Source organism: Lactuca serriola, chromosome 7 (genome assembly GCF_051521515.1).
Source record: "Lactuca serriola cultivar US96UC23 chromosome 7, Lser_US96UC23_V15, whole genome shotgun sequence".
In the NCBI taxonomy this organism is placed as follows: domain Eukaryota; kingdom Viridiplantae; phylum Streptophyta; class Magnoliopsida; order Asterales; family Asteraceae; genus Lactuca; species Lactuca serriola.
The window spans coordinates 97,399,644-97,415,466 of record NC_136414.1 but is presented as its reverse complement, the minus strand read 5'-3'; the positions used below and the strand labels follow the sequence as shown (position 1 = coordinate 97,415,466).

The following is a 15,823-nucleotide window of genomic DNA, read 5'->3' as shown; positions in this document are numbered from 1 at the left end:
TTCAAAGATTGCCAAGCCACTTACCACCCTAACCCAGAAGAATGTGACCTTCGACTGGGGAGAAAAACAAGACAGCGCATTTCAGACACTAAAGCGAGCCTTATGTAGTGCGCCCATCCTAACCTTGCCAGAAGGAACGGAGGACTTCGTGGTCTATTGTGATGCATCAAACCAAGGACTTGGGTGTGTCTTAATGCAAAGAGGGAAAGTCATCGCCTACGCCTCAAGGCAACTAAAGACGCACGAAGTGAACTACACAACGCACGATCTTGAGCTAGGAGCAGTCGTCTTCGCTCTGAAGATATGGCGACACTATCTCTACGGCACAAAATGTACCATCTTCACTGATCATAAAAGCCTCCAACATATCCTCAATCAGAAGGAACTCAACATGAGACAAAGACGATGGGTAGAACTACTAAGTGATTACGAGTGCGAAATTCGATATCACCCTGGAAAGGCTAATGTAGTGGCTGATGCACTCAGTTGGAAGGAGTACTTAGGTCGCCGAGTGAAGTCCCTAACTATGACAATCCATTCACACCTGTTCACGCAAATCAAGGAAGCCCAAATAGAAGCCTTGGAATCCGAAAATGTGATAGGAGAAGCCCTAAGGGGAATGGATAAAAACCTTGAGACCAAGAACAACAGAATTCGTTATTTCATGGATTGAATTTGGATACCGAAGTTTGGTGGATTCAGAGAAATCGTTATGGACGAAGCCCATAAAACACGATACTCCATACATCCCGGCTCCGATAAGATGTATCTCGATCTCAAGAGGTTGTACTGGTGGCAAAACATGAAAGCCGAAATTGCTACCTACGTGAGCAAATGTCTGACATGTGCCAAAGTCAAGGTGGAATATCAGAAGCCCTTGGGTTTATTACAACAACCAGAAATACCCGAATGGAAGTGGGAGCGGATAACCATGGATTTCATAACAAAATTACCCAAGACAACAAGCAGACTCGACACCATTTGGGTAATTGTCGACAGGTTAACTAAGTCAGCGCATTTCCTACCGATCAAAGAAACGGATAAATTGGAGAAGTTAACAAGGACATACCTCAGAGAAATTGTACGACTGCATGGTGTGCCCATATCCATTATCTCGGACCGAGATAGTAGATTCACCTCAAGGTTCTGGCAGTCGCTACAAAAAGCTTTGGGGACAAGACTAGACATGAGTACCGCTTATCACCCACAAACCGACGGCCAGAGCGAGAGAACTATACAAACCCTAGAAGACATGCTGAGAGCTTGCGTAATCGATTTTGGCAAAGCATGGGACACACATCTACCATTGGTCGAGTTCTCGTACAACAATAGCTACCACACCAGTATCAAAGCTGCCCCGTTCGAAGCCCTCTATGGCCGCAAATGCAGGTCACCTTTGTGCTGGGCCGAAGTGGGGGACACACAGCTAGCAAAAGGGCAAGCAACTGACAACACGCTCACTGGGCCAGAAATCATACGGGAGACTACGGAGAAGATTGTTCAAATCCGAGAACGTCTAAAAGCATCAAGGGATAGACAAAAGAGTTACGCAGATAAGAGACGAAAACCCTTAGAATTCCAAGTTGGAGACCATGTCCTACTCAAGGTCTCGCCTTGGAAAGGTTTAATACGCTTCGGAAAACGTGGAAAACTGAACCCTAGATACATCGGACCATTCGAGATCCTTGCCAGGATCGGTGCAATGGCTTACGAACTTAGACTACCTCAGGAGCTCCACAACGTACACCCTACCTTTCACGTATCGAATCTGAAGAAGTGCTTATCCGACGAGACCCTTGTCGTCCCACTAGACGAAATTGAAATAAATGAAAACCTTCAATTTGTGGAGGAACCAGTAGAGATCATGGATCGGAAAATCAAAAGCACTAAACAAAGCCGCATACCCATTGTAAAGGTCCGCTGGAACGCCAAGCGAGGACCTGAATACACCTGGGAACGCGAGGATCAGATGAAACAAAAGTACCCGCATCTTTTTCCTAAAACTGTAAACTCTATCTTAGATTAAATTTCGGGACGAAATTCCCTTAACAGGGGGATGATGTGACAACCCTAATTTTTCCCAAAAAGCATTGTAAACACTCGAAAGCTAAAAAGCAACGAAATTAACCTCGAAAATAAAGTGTTCAAGTATCTAAGTTGGGATACATCAAATATTAGATATCATGCCAAGGTTTCCAAGAACATAAAGAACGCTCAAAACCGGGTTATATTGAAGAAATTATAACCACTCGTATATTTACGACACGACGTTAAAACATTATTTGACATAAAAAGTAGAATCTCAATAAAATGCATTTTAGCCTTAAGTATCTAAACCAAAGTCGTAGATCTCGTTGAAAGGTGAGCGTACATAAAAAGATCGCCCAAATTGGACCTCGTATGAAGAAGTTACGGATTTTCAAAGTTTCGTAACAGTAGAAGAGGGCTAAAAACTCGGATTGAAGATCGAGTGTTATTTAGCTATCGCCACCTAAACGGAAATTGAAGATCTCCTCAGTAGTAATAAAACGATAAAAAGACAGACGAAAACCGACGTCGAATAAAGAACCTATGAATTTTCAACGAACTTTAGGAGTTCCGGCCTATTAAAAATATATCATTAAAATTAAAGTCAAAACTAGCCGACGGAGTCTAAATGAAAGTTGTAGAGCATAATCTCACCTACGCGTGGATATAAAGAACACGAAAAACGGAGCTCGTATGCGAAAGTTACGGAATTTAGAAGAGGACAGACCGGATTACGCCCCGCGTTCTCTGGGAGTACGCCCCGCGTACTAGACCCAGAGTCGAGTCCCATCGGCCCGCCCAAGCTACGCTTAGCTAGCTAGGAGTCGTAAGCCATGACGCCATATTACGCCCAGCGTAACGACGTACGCGCCGCGTACTCCAAAATTACACCCCGCGTACTCACTCTTCCAGCACTATAAATAGATGGCATGAGCTTCGAGTTTTGGCACACCTTCACAATTCCTCAGCCATTCTCCCAGCTCCAGAGACCATTTTCTTACCTTGGTTTTTGCACTCGAGCTCCCGACGAAGGATCTACGCTGCAGAGATTCCCGAGAACCCGAAGACGCACATTCCGCGGTCGAAGTTCTGCTCAACCCTAGCCTCTCTCTTCAAACTTAACGAGTGAGTTCATACCCCTACTTTCGAATTCTTTTCACGTTTTTTTTGGGGGGGGGGGGAATACAAGTACATTACAAATCAAAGTATCATTTTATAAACATAATTATATTATCGTCTTATAGGGTTTCGATACAAAAATAACTTTATGTTTAAAGGGCTATTATATCACCAAGTTGTTATTACCAAATGGGAACATACTTTTGAGAAACTATAATGAGCATTGGATTCAGTTATTCATACATTTACATACAAATTTCGACAAATGAAATGCTTTCAGAAGAAGTAAAGTCTTTATCGTAAATCTGTTTATACCAAGTAATGTGAGACATTTAAACTTCAACGTACTCGTATGTATGCATTTCAAGTCCTGTATTATATACCATAATCTCTTGGAGAGAGAGCGTGATACTTGTGTATAGATCTATACGGGATTGACAATCCCACACCTAAGCTGTTAGCTACAGCTAGGCCGACATGCCTGGGGTGACAAATGTCATAACAGTTCCAACGCCTGAAGAACGTTGTTACAGGCCATCAGTGTCAATAACATGGTTATAAAACTCACATAAAAGTATAAAAACAAGTTTGATTTACGAGATTCATATATGCATTTCAGTTTTCCATTTTATCGTTAACACAAATTTTATCACTATTATTCAAGTATGGAAAACACAAACGCACTCCAACACGGGAAACTTTTCAAATCATTTATAGAAAATATTGGATTTTCTGAAAAACCTCGTTCATCGATTTACTATCAAAAAGGACATACTTTTCAATGCAAAACACTTATGAACTCACCAACTTAATTGTTGACACTTTTTCGAAACCACTTGTATTTCTCAGGGAATCAGTAATACAGGTAACCACCAGCTTTTGGCGAAGGGAACACTAAGGATGTTTTGTTATTGAACATTTATCATCTCATTGTAATATTCTTTTGCTAATATGTATAACGCAACAACAAACGTTTTCATTATATATGTGATGGTTGTGTTACTTTCTTTACAATATTCAATGGTTGTGATACTACGTGAAGTCATCCACCCCCGAATGTTTCCGCCATTCTGGTTTGGGGGTGTGACAACAATCTTCAAATGTTTTATATCGAGTTGGTGACGATCGCACGTATGTCACTGCGTTTCGAATTCTAGGAATAGAATCGAATTGCTCTTCCAAACCATCTCTAACAACAAGATTGATGATATGTGCACAACAACGTAGGTGCAAATATTTACAATCTAATATATCATTTGGTCCCTTCAACATCCTCTTCAAATATCTTATTGCACCATCGTTTGAAGAAGCGTTATCCACTGTGATAGTAAACACAATCTCAATCCCCCACTTTTGTATACAATCATAAACAAGGCTCCCAATGGTGTCACCCCTATGATTTTCTATAGGGCAAAAATTTAGGATCTTCTTTTGTAAAACCCAGTCATCATCGATCCAACGAGCCGTAAGGCACATATAATTGATGTTTTGAACAGATGTCCAAGTATATGTAGTTAGACACACTGTTTGGCCACGCAACATATCTTTAATTTTTTTCCACCTCTTCCTCATAAATTGATAAACAATCTCGAGCAACAGTCCATCTGGATATGACCTTAAACTGAGGATTCAATTCCCACACAAACTCCCTAAAACCCTCGTCATCAACAATACTAAAAGGTCGATTATCTTTAATGCATATTTTGGCAAGGGCTAATATACACCTCTCTTGGCTAAAGGAATGCTTAGCCAAAGATCCACTTGCCTCCGTACCTTTTGGCTTAAAGCTTAATGTTGTTTGTTTCTTCAAATCAGGTTTTTTATAAAGTGGTGAGGTCTTACATGTATTGTGAAGATGATTGAGTAACGAGGAAGTACCATTCTGTCTACCACGACAACTTAATACCTTCTTACAATGCTTGCATTGTGTACTTGTAGCACCTTCGACCTTTGGAAAATGTTCCCAAACAATGGATTTTAACCTGCCCGTTGACTTCTTTTCATCTTCAATGTTATCTGAACTTTTCATTTTGATCATCAAGATTAATTATCCCTTCATTAGTAGTCATTGACTATGAAGCTAAACAAAGAAATACAACATAAACATCAGTAGACTACAAAGTGTTGTTAGATTTAGTTTTAGAAAGTTTTTTGAATGTGAAAAAAAAGTAAAACTGATTAGGCATAGAATTAAAGAGTATAGATTAGCAGTGCAAATATGGTGGCTAAATACTTCCCCATTACTGTTCCAGTTTTCCTTTCCATAATGATATTTATCCATTTCATCACTTCACATGTTTATATAATGCAAATCAAAGATCTGTATTAATTTATTCGATTCAAACTCAAGATGTATAATTTATAAATAGATGTTTATGTGTATATCTATCTTTGTCTATATGAGTACTATAGGCAAAAAGGTTGTTTAAATCCACTAACGACTTTTTGCTTCAATAGTTAGTAGTGCCACCACCTAAAACCTAGACCTACTAAACTGCCACATAGCAAATAAACAACAAAAGTGGTTGACAACTTAACATAAAGAATACAAAATTATACATCGCTAAAAAAACACATACATGATCTCTAATTGCACAGTTATACATCAATAGAATCATAGAAAACTTAACATGCACAATCATTTGAATTAGAAACTTACACTTAACAAGTTAACAGAGATGTACCAGCCGGAGTCGAGGTTTGTGATAGCCGAAGGAGGAGAAGCGTGAATACGTAAGGGAGGGCCGGAAGCTAGGAAGAGGCTAGGGCAATACGATGGATTTTTATTATTATTTTTTTTTTTTGCAAACTCCCGCTCACAGCTCAAAGACTCAAGTTTTAATTTTTATTTTATTTTATTTTTTTAATATTTGGTATATTAATAATTAATAAAAAAATGTATATAATATTATAGGATATGCGGTGCGGTGCAGTTTTTTTGCGGTTTTTGAAAATTAATAACCGCACCGCACCGCAAATTTGCGGTTTTTGAAAAACATAAAACCTCACCATCGGTTTTCGTTGCGGTTGCGGTTTTTCGGTTGCGGTTTTTGCGGTTATTTTTAGTTGCGGTGTGGTTTTTGCTCACCCCTACGAGTTAAGGTTTACAACCTATCATGTAGACACTATCTTGTTTCTGTGCTGTTCCAATTGAGTTAATTATGCATATATGAGTTCTCATTTGAACGCATAAAAGGCAAGCACCTTGATCAATGAAAAGTATATTGATAGGAAAGGGTGAGCTGCTTAACTGCCTGGAAGACATGGTGGGCAGCCGTGTTACCACAAGGCAAGGAATCAAGATTAAGAGTTCGGTCCATATGAGTTTGAATTTGTCATAAATTTTGATTTTAACAAATTCACATGGATAGGAACACATACACCATTAAAATCTAAGTGTCATAAGATTCTCTCCTTCATGGAAATGACTGTGAGGAAATGCTTTCACTAAGAGAGATTTTAAGAAGATAGTGATTGTGAAAATTGGAATCTCGAATTCGATTATGGTTACGGTATCCCTTTCCATGATTCGAATTATGAGATTTGGAAGTTAGTCTAAATTGTTAAGACACACATATGAGCTATCTAAGACAAAGGTGTATAATTCCGAGAAGCCATGATAAAAGATTATCAAAGCATTAGGTATTAGAAACATGAACTTAAGAAATTCAATAAGTATTGTTTTTCTAGAAGTTAAGCTGGCTTCTGAATACATGTCAAAGCTAGTGGGAGCATCAGTGTTATGTCTATAATAATCATCGTGATACTGGGAGCATAAATGCTATGATTATATGATTATTAAGGCAAGTATTGCAAGTTAGCAATATTAATTACAGAAAACAAGAGTCATACTTTGCAAAGTAGTAAGGGTTGAATAGTTGTTTTGCTATAATTAAGGGAGAGAATATTATGCTTCATTTCAAATCTAAAGGCTTAGGTTGTGGAATGTTAATAAATTTAGTCAATGAAACATAGTGCGTTCTTAAATTTCAATTATGATTACGACATTCCTCTTCATAGTTCGAACTGTGAGAACGTAGCACATAAAATATTATGGCAGAAGATTGATAAAGTCTCAAATCTTTATGTAAGACATTATGCATCGTGTCCCATATGCTTCAGGTATAGGGTCCATTGCAAATACTATAATATTTGACCATTCTAAAATTTTCCAAATGTCTAGCACATTTAGAGGGAAAAGGACAAGAATCGGTTTTGACTAAGATAATTAAACAACTATCAAAGGACAATCCAAAGTTCGCCGAGGATTGGTCGCATGTGAGTAGTTGGAAGTATAGTATTGGATAGACCATATCGACATTATTATGAATATAAAAGATTCTATTAAGAATGAGTTTTCATATGGAAAATATGGAAACATTTCCATATTGGGAGTTGGATATTAAGAATCTATGTCTATATTAGAAACTTTATGCAAAAGGATGATCAAAGGAATGTACTTTGAGTGAGAGACATCACATCTAAGGAATTGTCTTGTAACAATCTCCGATAGAGAACTTTGTAATTTCATTGGCAATAGTCATTGTGACTTTAGTGTAGTGACATTACGAAAGGATCATTGCATAAAATGTTAGAATCTAACATATTCCATAAGTGGCAAGAATTTGATATTCTTTTACTTATGATAAAGGATTGGGAGTTGTGAAATGAGTATGATTGGAAATGTGTTCATTTAATCTATTTGACAAAGTAAGAACCGTAGGTAAACATTGTGTGCATGCTAGGAGCATGGGACAAGTGTAGTAATAATTCAAGTAAGAAGTTAATTACCCGAAACAACAAATAATGAGTAATCGATATGGTGATAAATAAAAGGTGTTTTATTTATACTCAAAGGTTTGAGGCCATATGGGATTAGTATTATTCTTATGTTTCACTTTGCATGTTTTGACTTCCTGAATAATTTAATTGGTTCAAAACAGTAAAATTATTCAAACGGGCCACAGTCGTTCATATGTTGGAAGTAGGTATGAATGAAGACTGTCGTGAATTGGTGTGTGGATTGTCTAAATTGTATTAGACATAAGCAAATGTTTGCTGCAACGTTCATGAGTGCTTATGAATATGATTTGAGCATTAGATTAAACCCACGCTCACTTGGATCACTTCATGGATTGTATCACGAGTGATTGGTGAGACGATAACGTCTTATATTCTTGAAACCGAGATGTGTGAGTTGTATCTTGTGAGTCGGTTGCACATTGATAATATGTAAACGCACCAGTAACTTGGTGTTATAAAACGTATTGTTGTGTGTGATTCGGTGAGTGAGTGCAAGCAAGCATTGAGTCAAATTTTATTCGTTCCTTTTATCCAAAGTAGGATAAAAGCGATTTATGTGGGGCCCTCAATGATTTAGTGATGGCACCTAAGCGCTTGGACAAGCCGGGACTAATTCGATGTGTTCAAATTGTAGTCTATTGTCAGTCATCATAAATCTGAATTCGGGAAACAACACATAGACAGAGAGAATAATTTAGATCCATGTCTCAGTCTCTACGATATCTAGAATGGAGGAATATATGATCCCTTATCTTAGGGACACGCGTCTCTGATAAGATCAGAGTTGACAGCGGCTTTGGAATGCTACGATTGCAGATCAGGATCTAAAGTCGTACGCAGAATAGTTATTAGACTTATCCAAGTGGGAGACTATTGGATTCGTGTCTAAGTCCATAACTATTTTGGTATGTACTTGACCCGATGGTGCATGGTCCTTTTGGGTTGCCTTCACCAAAGCAACTTGATAGGATGAATTATGGAGAGAAAGGATTAAATGTGATTTATTAATATATTAAGGGGATAATATATTAAAGGAGAAATCATATTGTTTAATTAATATTAGTCAAGAATTAATAAGAATTAAGTTTGTGGCTAAAAGACATTAATTAAACTTAAGGGACTGGAAATGTCAATTGTATGATAGTTGAATATTGAGCTAATGGGATCCATATTAAAGGAGTGGACGAATTCTATGGGGAAACACATTAGAAATCGTCCTAGGCCTTTAAGGAAGGAGTCCATGGGTTGCTTAGGTTTCCACACGTTTTGGGCAGCCTCCTTCTCTTCTCTTCTTCATTCTCTTGCTCTTGGTGTTTGTAAACCATTAGAGGAGTGACATTTGTGACTCTAAGCTTTCTAAAGTCATTACAAGAAGGATTTGAGATTGTTATTGCTACATAACAATCAAGGTATGATCTAAACCCTAATTTATATGTTGTATTGATTATCATATGCTAGATTTAGGGTTTATAGTCTTGGATAACTTGCATTTACAATAGAGATACCTAGATCCAAGCATTAGGGTTTGTATGAGCACATAGGATGTTCTTACAGCTAAAACCCATTAGGTTGAACCACCAATATCGGCCTAGTAGGTTATTTATCCTTGTTTAGGATGTTGCTACGATGAAGTGATTTATTAAGATCTGCATGATTGTTTGCTTTTTGTTATATGTTTTATCTGTTATATATGTCGACATAGTGTGGTCGGGTTGAAGCGATATTACTCTATGCGGAAACCAACAAAGCCGAGAACAAGTCAGACATAAGTTGTGGGCTAGTAAGGGCAAGCCAGACTTATGATGTGGGCCCAGGAGCAATCTAGATATTAGTTTTGGACCAAAAAGGCAAGATAGACTCATGTTATTGGCTCAGGGGTAATCTAGCATGATGATTTTGGGCCAAGTATGCATGATGTTATATGGCTGTTTAGTGGTATTTTAGGGAACTCACAAAGCCTTGGCTTAGTGTTTAAGTTTTATGTTTTAGGTACATCAGATGATCGGGGGAAAGCAAAGGAGTGATTGTAGACATCCTTCGGTGACATGTTTTGGAGATATTATGATATATTGATTTTCGAACATTTGTATTTGATCTTGGGTTTTTATGATTTGGATTGATTAAAGACAATGATTTATCTTTAATTAAAATGAAAATTATTAATATGATTTTTGGGATGTTACAAGTTGGTATTGAATTCCTAGTTTGAGAGAATTCGATGAGCATTCCTGTAAATATAGACTCAAATTACGGATTTCTTAAAGTTTTCATAATAAATTCCCAATTATTTTCAAAATTATTTTTAAAATTGTTTTCAAAATTATTTCAATGATGACCAAGAATGATAAGATTTGTACGATCAGCAGGAGCAAGAAAGTATACCCCAAGATACCCACATTGTTATTTCTTATGATGTTTATGAAAAAACTGTATACTAGTGGTAGGCTAGGGATCTTCAGGAATTGCATGCTAGAATTACGTGATGTATGATGTCTGATAGCCTAGGAAAAAATTCTTAAATGTTAGATGAAATTCACATCATTACTATAGTTGCTTAGTATGTGCAACACAGTTGTACAAAAATAATATTATAACGCTGGAGAATGTTTGGTTTAGCCTTATTTCCTGTTCCTTATTTGGTTGAGGGCTTAGGGTAGAATAAATTATTGCACTATGTGTGGGATCTATAATTATGTATGACTAGCATGAACGAGAGGTTGTATGGTTGGTGGAAGTTTCATGAGCGAGTATGTGCACAACCAACCACATGAGGAGTGATTAGCCACTCTTGAGATAGTGAGTATAGGATATGTGCATCCTAGTTGTGGGTCTGTTTTGGGTAGTTTGTGATGATCCATGGAGACAAATATAGGTATGTGTGGATGGTAGTACATGCCTGTACTACTGAAAGCACAGGACCTATACACGTAGCAAGGAAGTCACAAAACATGAGGGTTTACTCTCTTTGTGATAATCGTAATAGTATAAGTTGTGGCATTTCACATATATTTTGGTTCATTTTCAATATGGTGTTAATGAGAGGATCTGGTTCTGGAGCTCATGGCCAAGATGGTTCGGGGTTGACTGATGATCAAATACGAGAGATGATTGTCGCTGAGGTGGCTACTATTGTCCGTAGTGTGATCCTCGAGTTGTTTGGGTCTATCAAGATGGCGATGATTGATCTATTTGATGAGCGCTCTATTGAGGCTACTACTGCTACAACCACCGTAGTTATTGCTGCTACAGGAGGCCGAGAAGGAGGTTTACTCTAGTATCGGGACTTCAGCAACACAAAGCCCCCAAAATTTGACGAGGTCAAGGACCCGATTGTGGCTATGAGATGGATTTCAGATGTGAAGGGCTTCTTCTTCACCAGTTACTGCCTCAAAAACTGGAATGCCAGGTGCGCCCTAAACCTCCTTCGATTGGTCGCGAATGATCTGTGTAACAGGTTGCTACTCTCCGGAGTAAAGGACTATTGTTACTTTGGAATTGTTCTCCGAGATTTTTCACACGAGGCATGTTCCCTTAGCGGAGAGGGATAAATTGGCTCAGGAGTACCTAGATTTGAGACAAATGATGGAGATCACCAAGACGTTCATGCAGACAATTATATTATGTCTTGAGTTTATTTCTTCGGAGCAGGCCCAGATGACACGATACTTGAGCATGCTCAAGATTGATATTAGGTAGCTTGTGTCTACTTAACGTTACAATATCCTCTCCAAGATTCAGGATGTTGTGAGGAGGCAAGAGACTAAGATAGATACCCAGACGAGGGAGCAGCATCATGGTCCCATTCAGTCACAACCTGCAATCAGGCGGTTCAATCCCGCTGATTCATAATCTGGGGGACAGAGGGGCTGTAGTTATGGCAACTGCAACAATGTTTGTGAGGGTGCTTGTTAGTTTTCTCCGTGGTGCCACAAATGCGGAAAGGAGGGTCATATTGCTAGGGATTATCTTCAGCAGGCCCCAGTATTAAGCACCATGATTTGCTATCATTATAATCTGGTTGGCCATATGAAGGCCAACTGTCCCTTGCTCGTGTTAAGGTAGGTGCAGGCTCTAGCACTGGCTACTTTGAGGATCACGGATGGATGCCAGAGCGCAGCGGAGCCCCCGAGGGCTGGAGGTCATGCGTTCCAGCTCATAGAAGATGAGAACAAGGGGGTGTCGGACACCGTTACTAGTATGTTTTCATTTATTATTCTTTTAGGTTATTTTATTGTACGCTTATGTATATGATTCTGCTAGGTACATTCGTAGTTAATTCCTTACCTATTCTTGTGCTTTTAAACTCGGGTGCAAGTTGGTCCTTTGTGTCTCAGTCCTCAAGTAGAAGTTTTGATATGTCTTTACGAGCTTTGGAGTGCCTGTTGCGAGTTTCCATTGCCAAAGAGCATGGGGTTTCTGCATCAAGCGTTTTCCATGGTTATGTTGTGGAGAATTTTAGGGTGTCTTACTTGATTGATTTTATCCCTATCCCTATGGGGGACATGTGCGTGATAGTTGGGATGGACTACTTTTACAAGTTTGGTGTGATGATTGATTGTGAGGGTCAACGAATAGTAGGTTGAACACCATGTGGGTGAAAACTGATTAGTTAGGTAGAGGGCACTAGTGTCAGATCATCATTTTGTTCTGATTTTAAGGCTTGGTGGCATCTTCAGCATGGGTGATATACGTAGCTAGGGAGTTTCGAGATGTATTTCTGGAGGAACTACCCAATGTGCCTCATGAGAGGCAGGTTGAGTTTAGGATTGATGATTGCTAAGGCGTCATATAGATTACCACCACCATAGATGCAGGAGTTGTCCTCTAAGCTTCAGGAGCTGTTGGCAAAAACCGTTTAGTAGACCGAGCAGTTCACCTTGGGGAGCACTGATGCTATTTGTGAAGAAGAAAGAGAAGTCCCATTGCATACATATTGATTATCAGGACTAGAACAGGTTAAAGGTGAAGAAGCATTAACCACTTCCACTGACTGGTGACCTTTTCGATCAGTTGCAAGGTCCATCTTAGTTCGCCAAGACCGATTTGAGGTCAGGGTATCATCAGATGATGTTTAGAGAGGAGGATGTTGAGAAGATAGTGTTTCAGACTCGTTATGGTCATTATGAGTTCATGGTGATGTCGTTTAGGCTCACTAATGCGCTTGCAATATTTATGGACTTGATGAATCGAGTTTGTTGGTTGATGAATCGAGTTCATTCAATGTTTTCATTGATGATATCTTGGTATATTCTAAGAGCAGGGAGTAGCATGAGAAGCACCTTCGTGGGCTTTTGGGAGTTCTAAGGAGGGAATGAAAATATACCAAGTTCTTGAAGTATGATTTTTAGTTATGGAAGGTCTAGTTCTTTGGACACCTCGTTAGCCAAAACGGGATTTTGATCAACCCGACCAAGATTGAGGCAGTTATGTAGTGGGAGGACTCGAATTCTCCCTTAGAGATTAGGCGTTTTATGGGTTTAGCAGGGTACTATCGGAGATTTATTCAGGATTTCTCCAAGGCTGATATACCCTTCACTTGTCTGACGAGGAAGGGTGTACATTTTTGCTAGGGGCTGAGCAGCAGGCTGCATTCGAGACACTGAGATAAAAGTTATGTGAGACCCCAATGTTGACCCTCCCTGAGGGTCTTCAGGATTTTGTTGTATATTGTGATTCTTTTATCACCGGTTTAGGGGCGGTACTTATGCAAAAAGGGAGGGTTAGTGCATATGCTTCTAGGCAGCTAAAGCCGCATGAGGTTTGATATCCGACGCATAATTTAGAGTTAGGGGCGGTGGTGTTTTTCCTCAAGATTTGGCGGCATTATCTATATGGGGTCCGGTGTACCATTTACACAAACCAAAAGAGTTTGAGGTGCCTCATGGAGCAGCCGGATCTAAATATGAGATAGTGTTGGTGGTTTGATGTGGTCATGGATTGTGAGTGCGAGATAGTTTATCACCCCGGGAAAGCGAATGTGGTCGCTGATGCTTTGAGTCGCAAGTTGGCTAGTTCTTCTATTGGGAGCTTATGTATGAGGATATCTATCGATTTGCCACTTTTGGATCTAATCAGAGAGGCCAAGGCCAAGGGAGTTAAGAAGGAAAATTGGAAATATAAGAGAATTAGGGGCGAGATTGACATGTTCTCTACCGATAGTCGTGGATTTTTGACCTAGTGCGGTCGGGTTTGGGTGCCAGACTATGGTGGGATTAGGCAGACTGCACTGGATGAGGCACATAAGTCAAGATTTTTGTTACAACCTAGAGACACCAAGATCTATCGAGATTTGAAACATAGTTACTGGTGGTCGTGTACGAAGAAGGAGATAAATTGGTATGTTGAGAGGTGCTTGAACTTTTGGATGGTCAAGGCCGAGCATCAGAGGCCTCATGGAAAGCTTCAACATTTAGAGGTTCCCATGTGGAAATAGGAATAGATCACCATGGATTTCATCACCATGTTACCTCGGGCGACTAAGGGTTTTGATGCGATATGGGTTATAGTGGACCGTCGAATGAAGAGTGCCCACTTTCTACTTATTTGGAATAGCTCCTCTGCCGAGAAATTGGTCGATGCTTATGTGTGCGAGATATGAAGTCCATTTTCCTTCAAAATTTAGTAACTTTATCTCAAATGAATCAAGCTCATTTTCCTTCAAAAATTCCATCCTTTTGAAGTCGATATATGTATTTCTTATCTATATATCATTATGACATTGATAATTTTGAATCGAATAACATTCGATTACTTAGTTGTTATGATTAGAACTACCAATTGAGTGAAAGCTTATAGATTTACTTCATAAATAACGTTATGATAAAGTATTCTTTAACACATAATACATCGTTTTAGAACATGAATGTGAACATCCATTAAATGCTAAGTAAACCTAGATGTATTCATAATTTTACAACTGCCACATGTCCCTATAAAACACACATAAAACATTTATTGTTCAAATACAAACTATAATAGCACTTTTTCACACCCCAAAACTGATAACGGCGGAATACGTTCTGGGGTGGAGGACGTCATGTACAGTATCATAACAATTGCATAATAGTAAAAACAAGCGACAACAACCATTGCACATATATAGTAAATTTAGTTAGAAACGTGTTCTGTAAAATTTAATAGACACCAAAAGTATAACAAAATAAAAGATGGGTCTGGTATGTGCTCCATCTTCTCCAAAAGTTGCACCTGTACCTGTCTATCTTTGACCTGAGGGTACAAGTTATTTTGAAAATGAGTATCAGCATAAAGCTGGTGAGTTCATAAGAATTTAGTGTCTTTTGTTGTATAAAAGTGTTTACAGACTTATAGAGTAAAGACTGAAAGTTATGTTTATAAGGAGTAGAAATCCCTAGAAAATCCTATATTTTCCAGAAAAGTACTTTGTAAGTTAAATCATTTGAGTTGTGTGTAAGCATTATCATTAAAAACCTTCAGTTGAAAAAATACGGTAATAAATCTCATGTGAGTAGCATAGATGAAGAAAAGCTATGCCTATTGACAGTAGTAGTGGTGCAAACTTCCATTAGTATTAGATATTTACTTACTTCGGGATGTTAGCTTAGACTTAAGTCTTAGTGTATTAGTTTGGATAAAGGTGTAACCCCTCAGGTGACCAGACTGAATTGATAGTAGAGAACCCGATGACCTACCCGGTCATGCGTAGTGTAGTGATGTAGTGCCACCCCTGAGCCTAGTCGGCTCGGACTGTAGCTAGCAGTCGGGATGTAATAGTGTCTGCCCCGTATAGATCTATACATGTAGTGTTGCCTTCCAACCGGAAGGCCCTGGTCACATGGTGTAAGCGCAGTAGAGTGCCTTATAGAGGGATAGTGTGTTATACTCTGGATTCGTG

General features: G+C 38.9%; 1 protein-coding gene across 1 annotated transcript; it reads right to left on the bottom strand.

Moving 5' to 3' along the window:
* Positions 1-4,693: 4,693 nt before the first annotated feature.
* Positions 4,694-5,176, bottom strand: LOC145064247 (zinc finger BED domain-containing protein RICESLEEPER 3-like). Its single transcript, XM_079011729.1, has one exon. The coding sequence runs from the start codon at positions 5,174-5,176 to the stop codon at positions 4,694-4,696; it is 483 nt and encodes a 160-aa protein (XP_078867855.1).
* Between the last annotated feature and the right edge of the window lie 10,647 nt (positions 5,177-15,823).